General features: G+C 43.6%; 1 protein-coding gene across 15 annotated transcripts in view; it reads right to left on the bottom strand.

Annotated features, from left to right (window-relative positions):
* Positions 1 to 19,480, bottom strand: part of TRPM3 (transient receptor potential cation channel subfamily M member 3) — a 598,368-nt gene that overhangs the window by 416,943 nt on the left and 161,945 nt on the right. For 8 of the 15 annotated variants that reach the window (XM_053291348.1, XM_053291356.1, XM_053291351.1 and 5 more), the window contains exon 1: positions 11,077 to 11,251. The exons of the other annotated variants lie outside the window; for them this stretch is intronic. In XM_053291348.1, the coding sequence (XP_053147323.1) occupies positions 11,077 to 11,166 (90 nt within the window). In that variant the 5' untranslated portion in view covers positions 11,167 to 11,251. Of the gene's footprint in view, positions 1 to 11,076; positions 11,252 to 19,480 lie in introns of those variants that run through there. 15 annotated transcript variants of the gene reach the window in all.

The raw sequence follows: 19,480 nt of genomic DNA, 5'->3' as shown, positions 1-19,480 counted from the left end.
TCTGTTTCAATGTTGTCAGTCCTCAAATGTACTCCCTGAAGAGAGTCTATTTCAGTAGTAAGATTGTAGCATTTTTGGGATACGCTTGCTCTGTTGTTGTGTTGCTTTCCTTCAGGTCAGCATTGTAATCCTTTAAACCCCAAATAAATCTACCCTGTGTTCTGGAAATCCTGCCTAGTTTGTTTTGTAAAGGGTTCCTCTCAGAAGATCTCCCCCTACCCCGCCCCCCACAATGCCCTTTCCCCCCGATCATGCTAGGATTTTAATTTTAAATAGGGTTTTCCATTCCCAAAATCTAGTTCTTGGGGTGAAAAAAGGAGTGATGGAAACACTTCCAATCCTTTTGTGATATAGGAACATAGGAAGCTGTCATATACTGAGTCAGACCAGTATATCTAGCCCAATATTGTCTACACAGACTGGCAGCGGCTTCTCCAAGTTGCAGGCAGGAATCTCTCTCAGCCCTATCTTGGAGATGCCAGGGAGGGAACTTGGAACCTTCTGCTCTTCCCAGAGTGGCTCCATCCCCTGAGGGGAATATCTTCCAGTGCTCACACTTCTAGTCTCCCACTCATATGCAACCAGGGCATACCCTGCTTAGCTAAGGGGACAAGTTATGCTTGCTACCACAAGACCAGCTCTCCTCTCTCTAAATAAATTTTGTACATCTAGATTCTGCATAGGAACCTAGGAAGCTGCCGTATACTGCCATATATAGAAGACCCTGTGTTCCCCTACAGAAGTTGGGTCACATCACAGTGCCAAACACAAGGTTCAATGTGTTGCACATCAATGTTCCATTCAGCACCTGAATGCATACACATGCATACATACAAATGAGCCCCTGGTGGCGCAGTGGTAAAACTGCCGCCCTGTAACCAGAAGGTTACAAGTTTGATCCTGACCAGGGGCTCAAGGTTGACTCAGCCTTCTATCCTTCCGAGGTCGGTAAAATGAGTACCCAGAATGTTGGGGGCAATATGCTACATCATTGTAAACCGCTTAGAGAGCTCCGGCTATAGAGCAGTATATAAATGTAAGTGCTATTGCTATTGCTATTGCTATACACAGCCTATAGCAACTCACTAAAATAAGAGCCCTCACCATGCCTTAGACCATGAGGCTCCTAATTCAAAACCCATAGTGAGTGAAGAAACCAGTGAAGGGCTTTTCCAGACAGCAGTGAAAAGCACTCTGAAAAGTGCATGCAAAGAAGTGTAAGGTGAGAACTTACAGAGCATCCAGACACGCCTGCAGATTGTCATTGTCTTTTCTTCTGGGGAGATCACAGATGTAGCAGGCTCCTTGTGTTATTCCTACTATGCCACCTGCTGCCAGCTCTTGCTTTCCGTTTTTAACTCACCAAAAAAGTAGTTAGCCAGAAAAGTAGTTTGAAAAGTGATGTAAATCATGGAAAGCAAGAGCTAGCGTGTCTACTTGGTTTTGACCCCTAGCTTTGGCTCTGACTCTGACTCTCAGCTTGCCTCCTGATCCCAGTGCCTGCTTAGCTTTAGCTCTTGGCTCAGCCTCTGACTCTTGGCTTGTTTTTGGCCTCTGGTTCCCAGTCTGTTCCCCTATTCCTGGCTCCCTGCTTGGCTTACTCTGTCCCATCTTCAGACTGTTATTTTGCAGGGTCTAGCTACAGTCCACCCTTGACATGAAGTCTAGAAATTAGGATTCCATAGATTAAAAAAATATGTGAACTGCCCAGGGACTCTCTCTCTCTCTTTTTTTTTGGTATGGGGTGGTATATAAATGAACTACATAAATAATAAAACAAATAAACCAGAACTGCTACAGCAGCTGCACTATAAACATATTGATATAAGCTATAGGGGCCAGAGGTGCTCTTACCCCTGGACTGGGGCCGAAGTTCAGAGCCTCCACAGCCCCTGGGGGGTCCCAAATCCTTTCATCTGCCCCAGGTAGTGTGGTCACATGGCCAAGCATGATGATGCTTAAATTGCAGGGAGGGGGGGCTCCAAAGGCCTTTAGGTCCAGGCTCCACAGTGTGTATGAATTCAACCCGCTCAGCTGATTGTTTATAGGTAGTTAAAATTTATATGCATATTAATTCAGGCAAAAGAGATAGGTAGTCCAGGAAGACTGAGAGACCAGAGAAGGACAGAGATAATATTTAAATATCTTAGGTAATGGGTAATTTGCTAAGGTAATCTTAGGTAATTTGCTAAGAATGACATACATCTAAATCAGAGATAATCAACGTCCACTGGACAAAGGGACGCTGTTTAAATGTTATATTTATTTATTAAATTTCATTTATTATAAATGGAGATTGTCCTATATTTAGCGGGGCGGGGGGAACTGTCCCTATTCATCCCAGCACACCATCGCTCTCAGTGGCAGCTGCTGGTGTCTTCCTTGTGTTTCTTTTTAGATTGAGAGTCCTTTTGGGACTCAATATAAAAATCACTCTGAACTTTTTTGTTTAAAAGTAGTTTAGAAATGAAGAAGCAGAAGCAGCCTGGGATATTCCTTTTGGCATATATAAAATGCTTCTGTGAAAAACTTGCTTGTCTTTTCCAGAGACACAACAGCTGTACAGCTTACTTAAGTCCACAAAATGAAGCTTTTCAAATGATAATACATGAACTATTTTTCACATGTCTATTAGTACTTCCATCTAGCTTTGGTTCCCTGGCTGGTATATACACTCCAAGATGTCTCCTGTTCAGCTAGAATGCTAAGACCCAGACATTCCCTTTAATTGAATATACAAATTTTGTTCACCCCAGACAGTACAGCTTTTTGATTTATGATATAAAATCAGTCGGGACTACATTTTTGATGTGATATTCAACAAGTAATTAGTACTGCCACTTTAATGAGCCTTAATTAGGAAATGAAGAAGCTATTTTAAATGAAGGAAAGAAACCTAAACCAAAGAAATAGAAGTTGAAATGTGACAGATGCAACACCATATCTTGAAAACAGCTGCTTAATCAATGACAGGCTAACCCACCCAAGGACAGAATTGTTTGCTCTTCATAATACTACCTAAGCAGGACACATCTAAATTTTCTGGAGTGGGAAAATAAGGACTAAAATAATATGTGTCCTGAAAGAATTCATTAGAACTTGCTGACCTGGTGTAGAGCATCTGTGCCCCTAGTTCTCACTCTCTTCCCCCATCTTCATTTCATGCTCCTGCGCCCCCCCCCCTTCAGCCCCATTTTGTGCTTCCTTGGTGGCTGGGCCGGTGCTTCTCCTCCCTCGTCAGCTGGCCAGCCACGCCCTTCTCCTCCCTCAGCTGGCCACTTCGCCTCCCCGTCTGCTCGACCCTTCTCCTGTTCAGCAGTTTCTTTTGCTAATTGGCAGATCACTCACGAACTCTCGCAAGAGCTGCCACACATGGGTGTGGCTAGAACTGATACTGCAGCTTTTCAGCCAGGTGCCCTGAGCAAGCCCATCTGGCCTAGACTGGTTCCCCAGTCTGAGTAATGTTACTTGACTGAGCAACAGCACACATATGCCTTGCCCCTCCCACCTTTGTCTCATCTTGTTCCTCCCACACTTGTCTCATCTTGCCTTGTGCTTCCACGCGGAGCTTCACATGGCCTCTCCTTGTCTCACACAACCCAAGCCCAGCCCTGGTCATGCTTCTAGCTCTTCAGACCTTTGTCTACCCTATCTGGCATTTTACCCAATTTTGTCCTGACCACATCTGCTGTCTCTGGGCCTTTTGACCTTCATCCTACTCTGCAATTCAACATCTCTCTCCACACCAGCAGCAAGCCAAGGTCTGACAAAACCTTTCATCCACTGACAGATAGATTTGCCTGATTCTTTAAATGCTCTGCAATAATTTAATTCATATTTTAAATATAATAGTTCCTTGCTATTCTGCTTTTAATACAATTAAACATTTTTTAAAAAACAACCCACCAGGATTATAGAATGCTGAGGGTATTAATGAAGTGTGATAGGACAGATAAGTTTGCACTGAATGAAAGCATAGGAAATAGAATTGGAGAGGATCCAGCTTGTCAGCATCTGTGAATGATCCTTGCTTAGCTAAATGAAATTCAGGCCACCGTGTCCCACATTTTATCCACTGTCAGTTCATGCACTGAGAACAGTGCAGTGTAAGAATAAGTAACCTGCCGATCAGCTGCTCAATACCTAAATAATTAATTTAATAAAATCTTGTTGAATTCGTTCCTTATGATAACATAACTAGAATATTAATGCAGCAACTGTTTTCAACAGGGGATCAAGATAAAGTAAATCTACCAATGAATTGTTGTATACTAAAGGTGGAAAATAGATACACTGTATCTCACCTATTATGTCTCTTATTGACAATGGCTTAGTGTGCCGGAACATAGGTTTGATAGTGGGTATGGACATCATGTGTTGCATCTAGTAGGTAAAGTACCCTTAAAAATGATTCAGACTTTGAAAAGATATACTTAATTTTCAATCAGTCATCATCGTATTTAACTATAAGCGATAATAATAGAACAAAAATAAAAGTACATCAGGAGGGCATGCTGATATTTTTCAAATAAGTTCAGAATTTTGTCATAATCCGGAGAGGCTGAGTTAGAAAAATCCAAGGCCTTGGTCACGCTCTGTTGAATTTTTACTCCCCCCACCCCTTGAACAGCTGTCAATCCCGCAATGCTGTATTGCACATAGCTTCCAAAATTCCCCTAAGTTTTGAAAGCATAAAATGATAGCACAAGCCTTTACCACAGAGAGTTGAGAAACCTGGGCTTTTGAAAATTCTCCCAGCTTCCCTTCTTTCATTTCCCTAGTGTGATGAGTTGCTATTGCTCCTTTTAAAAAGACATTTTTAAAAACCCTGCTAGGCACACACAGGTAGTTATGGAGCTCTCTAGATTGTGGCAATTGTCTATGTTTCATTGTTTTCCTTCATATTTTGCTCCAATGTACTAAAACAGTTAGCTGTATTATTTTCTGAAAGATGATCATATGTCAGCAGGCAGATCCTGCCTATTCCTGGAAGCTGTAGTGATGGGCAAAATATGCCCATATTGATGTCAGCAGATTGGGTCTAAGCAAGCCTTTTTGGAGAATTCTCAGAAAAAGTTCAGGCTTTGTCTGATAACTCTCCAAGATACACAATCTAGGGAATTACTTCAACCGCCCTCTCATCTGCCAGTTTTCTTCCACTCCTGCATTCCCACACTTTCCCCAATTCACAAGTTGGTGAGATGGGGGAGGAAGGATGAGGGGAAACAGTAGTAGAAAGAGCTTGCAGAAACCCAAGGCTCTCTACAGTGTTTTCAGCTCTCTACAATGAAGGCTTACATGTTGGGATATGAGCTTCAGAGGTCCATAATGCTCATGGACAACAAAGAGGCAAGCATTACAAGGCCTCTGAAGTCTTCCCTGTTCCTCATCACAATCTGAGTCAGAGAAGAATTCCCAGGTTACCCTCCCCCGAAACCCAACCTTCTCTTCCTTTTAAAACCAATTTTTCAAACTGAGCAAGTAGCAGGAGCAAAAGTGGTGCTCTGGTCTCATTGCAGCAGAGAGATATTTCCTCTTACTCTGGTACTCTGCACATCAGGGTACTAGGTCAAAAGGGTCTAGTCTGCTTGGGAAAAATGTAGCTTTCCCCAACTGCCATTTGCAAAGGCGCCGAAGAGAAGCAGAGGGGAGAAAGCCTCTTTCTTCCCTTTTGTTATAGTGCAGTGTTTCTTAATGCGGGGTCCACCAGATGTTCTGGCTGGGGATGCTGGGAGCTGTAGTTCAGCAAAATCTGATGGACCCCATGTTAAGAAAATAAGCCAGTGTGGTGTAGTGGCTAGAGTGCTGGACTATGACTGGGGAGACCCGGGTTCAAATCTCCATTCAGCCATAAAACTAGCTGGGTGACTCTGGGCCAGTCACTTCTCTCAGTCTAACCTACTTCACAGGGTTGTTGTGAGGAGAAACCTAAGAATGTAGTACACCGCTCTGGGCTCCTTGGAGGAAGAGTGGGATATAAAATGGAGGGGGGGGGGAATACTGCTATAGTGTGACTGTCACTGCTCCTGCTGCTGTAGACCCAGCTGGATAAATAGGATTTTAACAAAGGCGGAGAGGGTTTGAGGGATCAAGGGCTGGGTGGGTAACTTCCAATGTCAGCCAAATTGTTTCATTTTTCTCCTTTGAAATGGCTCGCTCATTTTCTGAGCCAAACTGACATAATTCTAGAGGAAGTTATCCATGTCTACTTGCAAGCATGCTCAAACTCTCCAGTGCTGACCAAACTGTCCAGGTTTTTTTTACTCCTAGTGAGTAAAAAATGAGTCTGTCAATGAGTTAGGAGGAATAAAAAGGTACACTTCCAAGTTTTTTTTGTGTGTGTGTGTGTGTGTGTGTGTGTGTGTGTTTTGGTCCTCCTGGTCAATGAGTCAGAAAAACAGAATTTAGAATTCACATCCACAGCAACGAGGTAATTAGAATGAGCCCTTACTTTTGGCATCGGATGCTATTTTCCTTTTCAACCTTCATAAAAATAAGTTTGGGAAAGTTTAGGAAGAGAAGGAAGAGAGAGGGAAACTGGCAGATGAAGCAGGCACCAAAGTAAAATTTGGAGTGGGTCAGCACATCTTGACAGATATTTCTGAAGTGGGGGTAGCTCATGAAACTCTTCAGGGGTTTTTTTTCCATCCCAAGCAGGTCTGGCCAAAGCACCGCCTGGTGTGTGAAGTCACTTAGTGCACTGTCATTCCCATACTCCACCATGGTGCACAAAGCACACCATGCAAAATATGCCCCCGCCCTGACCAAAACCCCACCAGTCTTCCACATCCCTCTGGGATCACACGCCCATCCAGTTCCCTGCCTCTCAAGCCCCCTATAATTGTGCATGCAACCCATCCACTTCCCAATCAGTCTCTGCTGTCTGTGCCCCCCTCCACTCTCATTACCTTGTTTCGAGGCAGTGATGGCATTAACTGCCACCACTCCTGCTCTTCAACATCCTGACTCCTGCCCTCCCTTTTGAAAAGGCAGAGGGTGGAGCAACAAGAGACACCATTTCTCTTCTTTAAGACTGTGTAGCATAGTTTCTCTCTCTCTCTCTCTCTCTCTCTCTCTCTCTCTCTCACACACACACACACACACACACACACACACACACACACGAAAATGCTTATTTCTATCTATTTCCCCACTCCCTGCCTCTTGGAAAGGAAGGGAGGAGGAGGTGGCAACAGCTGCTGTAGCAACAGCCAGTGTGAACTGCCACCACCATGAGGGTTCTTGTGGGTGGGGTGAGCTGGTGAGGCAGCCAGAGGTGATGTATTAACAGAGGTGGCAGGCCACCCCAATCCCTAGTATGCTTGTCATACGAGCAGAAGGTTGTACTGCACCAATTTTGGCATCGTATGTGAGGCTAGCAAGGGAAAGCTGGACAGCTCCATAGTTTTCACCACTAAAACCAAGGGGGAAAGCTCCTTACTACAGCTTCTAGCTGGCACAAGCCTTTGATACTATTGAGACTCAATGATCCTCTTTATGAGCCTTAGAGTGGGTCAGAAGGGATTGAATGCTCTCCAGACATTGTCTGTTCCTCATCCTTACCCCAGAAAATTCCCTTGTAGGATACTCCTATACTATACTGAATTTGTAGTACCATCAGTTGCTGCTGCTTCAGCACAATATTGCCTAGGTCCAAGGTTTTAATCAAACAGTTTGGTTAGAAATACAGAAGCTAAAAGAAAGTGCCAAAGTTTTCTTACAGGTACATTTCTTTTACACCTCTGAAGAAAACTTGCCTTAATGAAGGGTTGCATAGGCTTCTGATTCAAAAGAGCAAGATGCAAAAAGAACAAGAAAAGAGCTGGTTTCTTTAAATTAGCCTATTCCTAGATAAAGTGTGAACTAAACACAGAATTCAGTAGGTTATATACAGAGAGATGTCACAATCTAATCTAACTAATTGCTCACATTTTCCTATGAATTTTGGAGGAAAATCCTCTTTAAGAGTATGCTGCATTTTCCTGCATGACTACAGTTTATCCTATGAGCCTAAAACTCCACCTCCGTTCCGCTCTCTGTAGGATGGTATGTGTTCCTAGCTATGCAGAGAAATGAACTATCCTTGCATAACCCCAATTCACACTACTTGCTAAGGTCTCACCTATTCATGCACACCATTTCCTTACCTGCGGAGGGTCAAGCTGAAATTATTATTCCTGTATCACAAAGAGGGATATACAAGCTCTGCTATGCTTCACCAATAATTATTCCTTTTTCCTAAAACAGATTCTGTTTTCAGCTGAAAACTGTGTGCAGAGTGTGACTTTTCCGAGATTTTTCAAACTTGTTTTGATTCAATAAAAGCATTCTGTATTGCAAATTTTAAAATGTGCTCTTTATCTTGTGTGTGTGTGTTCTATCCTTGCATTTTCATTTTAATGTAATGATAATCTGTATTCTGATTCTATTACACCTGTATGTGTGTCATTAAAAATGCATAATATTCATTATACACTTTTATGTGTTGAATAAATAAAAGCAATTATTACTAGAACAACCTTCTTGTGTCCAGTTAACATCTGCCGTGGCACAACTGCAGCAGTATTTTGAAACCATTTACTGCAATAGCCAGTCATAGAGCTTAGTAAAACTAATTAAAAATTCAGCTATTACACATTCCACATAGCCTGCTTTTCAGATTTTTGTGTGAAATAGCAACATACACACTGATTGCATCAATATTTGCATTTAAATATATGGAACAAAATACTAATTGGATGGTTTTTAAAGTCCATCAGTGGGCTTAAGTCCATCAGTTAAGGAACAACTCATACCAAATAGAACAATTTCATGAATCTGAAGGTCACAGGGCTCTGTCCTAGGCCCTATGCTATTCAACATTTTTATAAATGACTTGGAAGAGGCAACAGAGGGGCTGCGTAACAAATTTGCAAATGACATTAAGCTGGGGCGGGGCGGGGGGAGGGAATAGCTAGCACCTTCAAAGACAAAATCAAGATTCAATCCAAACTGGACAGGCTTAAAGACTGGTCAAAACCAACATGACAAAGTTCAACAGAGACAAATGTAAAGTCCTGCATTTGGTTTTTTAAAAAGCACATGTATGGGATGGGAGAAACTGGCTTGACAGCTGTACATATGAAGGGATCCTACATGTCTTGGTGGGCAATAAGCTGATCATGAGCCAGCTGCTAAAAACAGTAGTGCAATCCGAGGCTGCATTAACAGAGGCAAAGTGTCTAGATTATCAGAAGTCATCTATTTTGTCTTGGTCAGACCTCACCTAGAATCCTATTTCCATTTCTGGGCATCCCATCTTAAGAAGGATGCGGATAAACGGGAACAGGTTCATAGGAGAGCAACAAAGATGGTCTGGAAACCAACTCTTAGGAGGAATGCTTGAAGGAACTGGATATGTTTGGCCTGGAGGAGAGAAGACTCAAAGGCATATGAGAGCGATCTCCGAATATCTGAAGTGCTGTCACACAGAAGGGGAAGACTTGTTCTCTATAACTCCTGAGGACAGGACTAGAACCAATGGGAATCAGACTTAGGTTAGACATTTGGAAGAATTTCCTAACTGTAAGAGTTGTTTGACAGTGGAACAGTTTGCCTCGCACAGTGATGGGCTGTCCTGCACTGGAGGTTTTCAAAGAGAGGCTTGACAGCCTTTCCTGTTAAGTGATGCTGTAGCAGCTTCCTGTGCTGAAGAGCAGGCGGGACTAGAAGACCTCTAAGGTTCCTTCCAGCTTTAAAATGTGGTGCTATGATTAAGTGTGCAGGCGCATGCATCTTTTCCTCCTTGTGTGTATGTGACAAAAAGCTCTGAAGGGCTATGGCTCCCATGCACATGTTCAGAGTGTGTCTGTCTGCCACAACTCAAATCATGAATGCATAGTCAAAGATGTAAATCCATAAGTAGTGTGATCAGTGGCCCTGATGATGTTTGCAAATAATCTTTTAAGAATCAAATTACACACGTGCAATTATGGACAACTCTGTGTGTTTTACTGAAAAGCAGCCTTAAGGGTTGTAATCAACAACAAGGACAGCAGCAAAGGGGGTTATTTAACCTTTTCATGCCATCTGAACATTTAGAAAAGCAGTTTGTGGGGCAATAATGAGCAGACAAATGGCAAGAAGGATTTAGCAGCCCCTCAGCTCTGCCATCGTATCCACTCCCAATCATGGCCTCCATGGCTACTTTTCATTAAATAAGAAAAAAAAATCAAACCATCAGACCCAGAACACCACATCATGTGTAGTTTGGCCCTAAGGCTGCAATCCTATGCACACTTCTCTGCATTCTCCATTAACACAGTGGGGTTTCCTTCTGAGGAAAAGTGCATAGGATCAGACTACACTTCTGAAGAGAGACATAAAAGGTTTGCTGGTCAACACATCCTTCTTAGAGGCTGAAGTGAAATTAACTAAATTGGGGGTATATAATTTCTAGTGGTGCCTACAAATAAAGTTTGCTCATAGCAAAAAAGAGATACAGTGCTCAGCCTATTTTCCTGGAGCAAGACCCATTGACATGCACTTATGATAACCAAAAGCATATTTGTTTCTGCATTAGAGCAAAGCATAAATCAGAAAGTTTCCCCATGCTCTCTCCTAGCCAGAAGCTGACCTCAAATCACCATGTGCAGGTTTAAAACCAGCCATTTATATAAGCTGCATTAAGAAATTAGCAACTGCCGAAGGTGAACATCATACTGTACTGTGCCTATAAGTGTCTATGGAGATTTAACAAGTAACAGAAACTGACAGCTGCTGAGACTTCTCACAATTTATACAAATGCCTTAGAATCAATTTCCCTGCTAGAGCAGCAGAGGCTGAATTAAACATCACTTACTCCAATCTAGCATCAAATGCTTCTCAGACCACAACACCAGTGTAAAATATACCATCATCCAGTGCTACAAATGCACACTTTCCCTATCTGCATGTGGGCAACACAATTTCTACAGTGACAGGGAACAAAAGCATATCTTAAACAGGAGTGATCAAAGTAATTGCACTCCAGTTACACAATGTGAGAAATGGGTAACAAAAATCACTGACAGTAAACGTCAATGTTTTTACAGTACCTTCAGAAGTCTGACAGATGGGAGAAAGGCAGCATGGCATAGTTTCCGAATGGTCCAGTTGAGTGGCCGAGGAGCATCACTTTGACTCATGACCCTCAAAAATTCCACTGGAATAATGAAATGCAACCCTCACAAATGCCTACAGAACAAGTGCTCCTCCACAATGCTGACATCCCATGTCCATTAAGTGTTCGCACCTGCAATTCCGTAAGAGAAGATGCTTCCTATAACTTGGCTGAAAGGCTGGCAAAGTGGATTTGCTATAGCTACTGATCCTCCTTAAGAAAACATATTCCCGGCTTGGAACAGTAGTGCTCATGCATACCAAATGTGGTTGAACGGGAGCAATCAGACTGCTTGCTGCTGCTCAGGGGAGGGCTGCACCGTGTTACAAGGAAAGGACAGCCTGTATTTTTTTTCCTTTCAAAAAAGCCTGCAGTAAGAGCCGTGTGCTCATTTCTTGTTCCCTCTCTCCCCTTCAGAGCACAAACCAATTGTTTTGCTCTCTTTTTATCAAAGGGAGGTGGCAACAGAATATAAAAATCAAGCCAAGCAAAGGGTAGTCCCCAATTTCTCTTGTGGAGCATTGCAAGGGTGGGGGGGGGGGAGAGAGAGAAAGCTCTCAAGGAGAAAGGAGGGGCTCACATTCACAGCGAGAAGAGATGACTCTGAAACAGCTTTCCCTTTGGAATTTCTCAGTTTCAAAAATCACCTGCTCCCCCTTTGATTGATTATAATGTCATGAAGGTTTTAAATCATAATGGATTTAGTGCCCTGCTCTAATATGGGTACTTTATTAGCAGCACATGAGTAGGGCTCTCCCCTGGCACAATGCCATGAGGCGGGGGAGAAAAGAGAGAAAGCTGTACGTCTTCTAGGGAAACCATGTGAAGCCTTACAGATCAATAGGTTGCATAAGGCTCTGAGTGTTATACTTTAAAGGGCATCTCCAGATGATTAAAAACTCCTTTCAATCTTATCTTTAAAAAGCTAATCCTGGGTTGTAGTTATCCCAGTCCTGCACCAGTAGTGCACCATATCCCATGCCCACCTAATAGCTTAGGGGTAGCCCTGCTGCAGACGAATAGCAGATATTCCTCTGTGTGTGTGTGTGTGTGTGTGTGTGTGTGTGTACGGGAGCACGCACACACAAACACATGCATATGGGGAAGAGGGAGGGGGAAATAGCTGTACTTACATTTGCAGCTTTAAAAGAAATATCAGTGATGTGCACTTCAGTGCTGGAGGGAGAAAGTGCATAGCCTTCAAAGAATTTATTAGAAAACTGAAAGAGTAAAAGTTATAAAACAGCAGAACATTGCTGCAAGCAAAGGAAACATTGCTCATGTTAACCACTTTCTAAAAATGCTATGTGAGCACTTCCAGATTTGAAAGAAGTGTTCAGCCCTAAACATTTTCAAAGAGTATAAATTAATAAAAATTGCCAAAGAAAATTGGGTTGCTTTTCTCCAATGACAATAGATATGTGATAACAGTGTGCACACCACTAATTGCAGCTGACATCCTTTGAGGGAGAAAGAGGTAAAACTGCATGTTCTCGGGAACAAAATACTGTAAGTGTTTGAGTGTGGACAAGCACTACCTTGAAGGGCATCAGCATTCCTTGCAACAAATTGTCATACACTTGAGCCTTCAGAAGTAGAAACATTCGAAGAGTGAATTCACAAGATGGCAAAATGTTGTATTCATTTTTGAATTTTTAATGAGACTTGAAAAAAATTGAGGTGTTGACTTTTCCCCATGTCTGACCATGTCAATTAGGCATATTCAGCACATTACCAGCTGGTTCGATACCAAGAAATAGAGATTATTGAAAGCCTTCAAAATTCAATGTGGTATGCACACGAAGACAGTGGCATCAGGTAAAGAGGGATCCCTATTGCCCTAGTCTTTCTCTGAGGTGACTGCCAGCTTGCTGACTGGACATATGTTTTAGCTCGGTAGAGCACTGCACAGACATGACCAGCAGGCACATTGGCACCTTTTGTCTTCCCATGTCATGTGCTGTGGAAAAGCTGGTGCACATGAGTGGATAGAGTACATGAACATCCCAAAACCCTAAAGTGATTTTCAAGTCTCTCATATGATGCCTTTGAAGATCTCTGCCTCTCCCCAAATGAACTTTTCCAGTCAAGTCAGATATGTGTGTGCATATCTCTCTAATGCATGCTATTGGCCATGCAAATCCACTACTTGCTCTAAACAGGCATTTTCAAAAGGAGATTTGGGTGGGCCAGGCACCCACCTTGGTACAAAATGTAGTGTGCACATATTCTCTTCTTAAGAAGTTAACTGAAGCTCTATTTTATAATTGGAAGAAGTGAGGCACAGAATTTATTTCCTGTGATCAAACAGAAAATCTGCGGTGAACCTGACACTACAGTAGGGTATATTACTCATAAATGGCTCCCCCCCCCATATCAATTATGCATTTAATTCCAAATATCATCTTTTTGTGGGTAGGAAAATAATTTAATGGACAGTGAGGAAATTCAGATGACAAGAAATAAATGAGGCCAGATCTCTCTCTCTCTCTCTCTCTCTCTCTCTCTCTCTCTCTCTCTCTCTCTCTCTCACACACACACACACACACACACACACACACACACTCACACAAAAACGCTATTAATTTTAAACTGGCAGATGTAGCAGGTGGAAATTATGGGATTTCATCTCATGGATTTCAAAACACAGTGGAAGTTAAAATGTGCCAAACATACTATTTTTATTTTATTAAAACAATCTGTTCCATTTCTGTAGACACTTCCCCCCTTCTCTTAAAAGCCTGACAGCAACCACATAATGATTTTACAGTTTCCTTATTCCCAGCACAGCCAGAACATTCTGGCTAACTGCAGGTGACCACAGAAAAAAGCAGACAGGACAAGGTTGATGCTGGGATAGTATATATTCCTTAATGATTAACCTTCCTGCAGTTTTTAAGACAGATGCACAAATCAACCATGATATTCAAGATTGTGGCTTTCCCCTAGTAAACTCTTGAGACTTCATTCCACTATTCGATAGCCTGCAGCTATAACTGAATTATTATTAATAATAATAATAATAATAATAATAATAATAATAATAATTCAATTTCTATACTGCCCAAGCCAATACTATCATGCTGTGCTTCTTTAAGTACAACATAGGCTATGCTTCCTTATATTTAAGGACTTCCTTAAATATTGGTGAGTGTGCGGGGGTGTGTGTGTGATTAAATTAGTCAGCCTTGTTTCATAAACACTGAAATTGTCCCTCCTCCTTTGTGAAATTGTTCCTCCCCCTTTCCCCTGCAAAGGGGAATCCAGTAATGATTCCCCTTTACAAGCATGGGGGAACCCTACTAGTTTGAAAAAGAGCAGGAAGAGGTCACCTGGCATGTTGCGGCAGCAGCGCGGCTTCTTGATGGTGGTCGACCGGTGGTGGCTCCCCTAGTCTGCGCTGATGGGGTGAGTGCTGGCAGGGCCTAGGGGAGCCACTGCCAGTAAGCAGCCACCAAGGAGCTGCACTGCCACAGCACATCAGGTTACCTCCTGCCTGCACTTTGTCTAATTAGTAGGATTCCCCCAATCCTTGTAAAGGGGAATCCTTACCCGATTCCCCTTTTCAAGCATTCCCTAACTGGGCCAAACCGCTTCGACTCAGTTCGAGGCATGAACCATAATGGCTCACAGACCAAGCAGTTTGGTTCGAGTCTGGTTCAAGTATGGAACCGCCTGGAGCAGTCCATAAACACCCCTAGGATTTGAGACCTAGAGCAGCTCCTGCAAAACAGCCTAAGGCCACCGTTCCTCTCCTCCAAACTTCCATTTTATTTATTTATTTTATGTATTTAATATATTAGTATACCACCCCAAACTTACATCTATGGGTAGTTTACAACAGGGATTCTCAACATTGGATCTCCAGATGTTATTGGACTTCAACTCTCACAATCCACCACCACAGTGGCCTTTGGTTGGGGATTATGGGAGTTGAAGTCCAATAACATCTGGGGACCCAACAGTGAAAATCCCTGTTTTACAACACACACAACATAATACAACAGTTAAAACATTAAAACAATTTATAACAATTCAAATGAAAATTTGACAGTGGAAGCAGGCAAGAAACAGTGGACACTGTATCCTTCACTGGCATCTCTAGGTAAGGTTAGGAGAAACTCTTGCCTGAAATCTTGGAAAGCTGCTGCCAGTCAGTGTAGACAATACTGAGCTAGATGGGCCAATGATTTGACTCAGCTTTTTATGTTCCTACTAGTATTTTTAAGCCCGTTAAAATAATGGGCGCTAGTAGACCTTTGGGGCCAGCTATCTCCGCCTCGGCTGCACCGCGTCCTCCTCCACCCGGCCGGGCCCACAGCCTCCTCTGGCAGAGAGTGGGGGCCCTTTTCTGGGAGTACTGCCCCACTCTCCCTCCCTCCCTTCTGCCCCATTCTCTTGCCTCTCTTGCCCTCCCTCCCACCCCACTCTCTTGCCCTCCCTCCCCCTCCCCTCTCTCTCACCCTCCCCTTCCTGTCAGCCTCCTGCCCCAGTCCCTTCTGCCCTCCCCACTCCCTCTTGCCCTTCCCTTTCCCCTCCCCCTGCCCCACTCCCTCTTGCCCTTCCCCCTCCCCCTCTCCCCCTTTCCCCTCCTCCTGCCCCACTCCCTCTTGCCCTTCCCCCTCCCCCTCTCGCCCTTTTCCCTCCTCCTGCCCCACCCCCTCTTGCCCTTCCCCCTCACAGGCAGGGGCCCAGCAGAGTTGTGCGCTCTGGGCCCCACTGCCACTATTCCCCCTTCCGCGGCCACAACAAAGGAAAGCAACATCCACAACAACTCCCTGCCCTACTCCCTCCTGCCCTTCCCCTCCCTCCTGCCCCACTCTCTCTTGCCCCTCCCTCCTGCCCCATACCCTCTTGCCCCTCTCCCTTCCCTCTGCCCCACTCCCCTTTGCCCTCCCCCTCCCCCAGCCCCACTCCCTTTTGCCCTCCCCCTCCCCCTGCCCCCTCCCTCTTGCCCTCCCCCCTGCCCCCTCCCTCTTGCCCTTCCCCCTCCCCCCTGGCCCACTGCCCCCCTCCACTTGCCCTTCCCCTCCCCCTGCATTTTAAAATTTTCTTCTTACCGGCCCGCCGCTCCTCCTCCTGGGCGGCAAACAGTTAAGTTCTGCCGCCCGGTTCCGTCGCACCCCAGTGTCCCACGGGCTCCTCCTGGCCTCCACGGCCTGTTCCGCCGGTGGGCCCGCCATGCCACGTGGCCTGCCGTGGCCACTGCCGCCGCTTGTCAGTCGTTGCGGCCGGCTGCAGGACAGCCACCGCTCCCCCCATTCCCACCTTTTGCCCCGGTATCGGGGCCCACTGCTGGCTGCCCGTCCGCTGCCGGGCCAGCCCCGCAACCACCACCTGCTGCTCCGTCGCCGCCATGGGCCTCAGTTGCCGGCGCCATCGCCCCTCCATTGCCCCGCCGCGGCTGCCGCCATCATCAGGCCCTGTCCCCCCGCCGCAGCCGGCATTGGCCCCAGTCGCTGCCGCCTCCTGCTGCTGCTTCGCCGCCGCTTCCAGCGCTCCCAACATGGCCGCCTGGTGCCTGTGGCCGTGTCTCCCTTGGCCGCTCCGCGCATGCCCAGAACGGCCAAGGGAGACACGGGCAAGGATACAAGAGGACACGGGCGCACACCCAGGGACTTTATTATAGAGGATGTTCCTTCCTGTCTGGTGATCCATTGCTGCAAGTGCTTTCTCACTCTGACATACTCTGCAAATGCAGAGTTGAGGTCATGCATTGTTGAGATAATATCTTCTATTCTTAAGAGCTGAAGAAGGCAGCACTGCCTGGAGCCTGATTAGAAGGAAGTTAAGCATCCCCTTCTGCACACTGATTCTCATAAGCGTCAAGGAAGCCCCTGCTTTAATTAGAATGGGAAACACATGTTTCCCTTGTAACATCTAGTTCCTTCCTAAATCATTAGGACTTGCATCAAGTAAATATGCTTGTGACTGCAACCTACTCTTGTTTAGGCCTTAAGTCAGTCTGACATTTTTACAGCATCTACAGTATTTCACAAGGATTCCCGCTACTATATTGTATTAACTTTGCAATAAGGAAAATGGCATCATATTATTGGTTCAAAATAAGGACAGGTGTGCATATTAACTTTCATATATATGGAATAAATAATATGATGCCATTTTCCTTATTGCAAAGTTAATACAACATGTTTTGTCACTAAGATATGCTGAACAAAAAACAAAGAGGAAAGGCAACATTTGTGGATTGCTGCACACAGAATTGGGAAGAGTGAAAAAAAAATTACATGAAAACAAATGACATTAATAAAGACAGAAGCATATGTCCACTTCCCTTACCACTGACCTCTTTTTTCTTTTTGGTATATGTGTGCATGAGAGAAAGAGAGAGACTTCTAGACCTATCATTTATTTGGGGCTGGGGGAGGGGGCAGGCAGCACACATCAGCTAATACATTAACACAGACTTCCTGTCTCTGGAGATGTATTTTAATTAATGATACGTGTGTGTGTGTGAAGTTACCCTCGCACACAATCAAAAGATATAGCAGGAGACATGGACTAGGAGACATGTGGATCCATCCTTACTCCTAAAGGAATACTCCTGCTGGGATTCTGGCAAAGGCAACAACGACCGTCTGGAAAACAATACTCCAATCAATATCTTTTGACAAAAATAATCACATAAGTGAAATAACTACCCCTGGAAGTCTCATCAGCTATTTTGACCTCAGGTAGCACAGGATGGAGGAGCTTTAACATATTTTGGGTTGGGAGAAGCAAAAGTTTAACAAGACTACTAGTACTGAAGCAAATGTAATTGTGAATCTCTTTTTTAAAAACTACAGTTACACACTAAAAATAAATTGTCAGACTCATAATAAATTTATAAAGTAAGCCTCCTCCTGTTTGTATCCATGACAACACAGATTTATTTTTTGGAGCTCCAGATAGTTGTTTCAACACAGATGACATAAATAACTTTAAAGGATACAAGATAAAATAGTTTTCGGTCACAGGTTATTGTTTTGGCAAAGTCTGTAATAGGTTTATCATCTAAAAATAATACACGTATTGCTTCTATAGCTTGCACTAGCTTGAAATGAACAACAGGGAAATACATTTTAAAAACTCCCTCCCTCTATACACTGGTAAATAGTTTTTGTTTGTTTTTACAAAACAACAACAAAAGCATACTCTGGCTTTGAAATCTCCACACCCGTAGGCATTTAGCAGCCACCATGTTGCAGTATTTAAAAGAAAAAACAGAACAAAACTACTTAATGAATAGAGTAAATAATACTGTTTGTAGTTGTGTCCACAAAAAGCCAGTGGGACTTTATCGGATTGATTCATGTGACTTTAAAAAAAACAACTTACTTTCATAGGGGAAAAGCTCTGGTTTTGTTTTATTGGGCAGATTATAGCTAAAAGTATAGTCCTAGTTATGTTTAACTTGACTTGTTTTAAAAATGAGGCATCATTGTGTATTATAAAAAACTTAACTACAAAGCCAACTGAGAACAAAGATATCTCCTATGTTGCAAATCTAAATGTCAGTATAAAGATTCTGTTTGAAATCTATGACAGAATGGAGTGGTGAAAGTGAAATGGAAGATGGAAAGAGAAATGACAAGAAAGATACAGTATGTTTGGAAGCCACAATCTTATTTTACAGTTTAGGTAGAATTTTATATATTGTTATTAATATTCTCTAGCTAGCTAGCTAGCTATCTGTCTTTCACAATCCAAAGCTTCTTACAATTGAGAACAGCAAACAAAAGTATTGTAACAATGGTAAAACATCATTTCCAAAAGAACCATTCAGTTTGGAATGGACTCACTGTTTCAAAAGTTTATTAATACAAAGCATTCTTGGTGGGTAGCGGAGACATCTCAGCAGGGGCGTAGCAAGGTTGGAGTGGGTCCAGAGACGAGATTTTAAAATGCCCCCCCCTCAAAGTCCAGGGCCTCCGCACACCCCAGGCCCCCAAGGATTTAAGTCTGATATTCCAAAATAAGTATGCTGCCTGGAAATACATTTCACTGAATACACACACGCACACGTCACAATATATGGTGATATACATTGAGTACTATACATTTGTTTTACTTTTAATGCCTAGAACACACTAGAAAGATGAATGATTAAAATGGCCCCCTCGCTGCCGATTAGCAAAGGAGACTTTCAACCATGCAGGGTAAGCCTATGTTTGTTTTATCAGAATTCTGAACAAATTCAGTCAAGTTCGATTCCAGGAGGTTTTTCACAGGAGGCTTTTAAAGCCCTTTAACACACATCTCCTCTGGAATAGAGGTGCTGCATTCACATGTTGGCCAGATTTACCCTGAAGTCCCTGCAAGTTATTGGGGAGCAG

The sequence above is a fragment of the Hemicordylus capensis genome, chromosome 2 (genome assembly GCF_027244095.1).
Source record: "Hemicordylus capensis ecotype Gifberg chromosome 2, rHemCap1.1.pri, whole genome shotgun sequence".
Taxonomy (NCBI): domain Eukaryota; kingdom Metazoa; phylum Chordata; class Lepidosauria; order Squamata; family Cordylidae; genus Hemicordylus; species Hemicordylus capensis.
The sequence above is the reverse complement of the archived record's forward strand: the minus strand, read 5'-3'. Positions and strand labels throughout refer to the sequence as shown.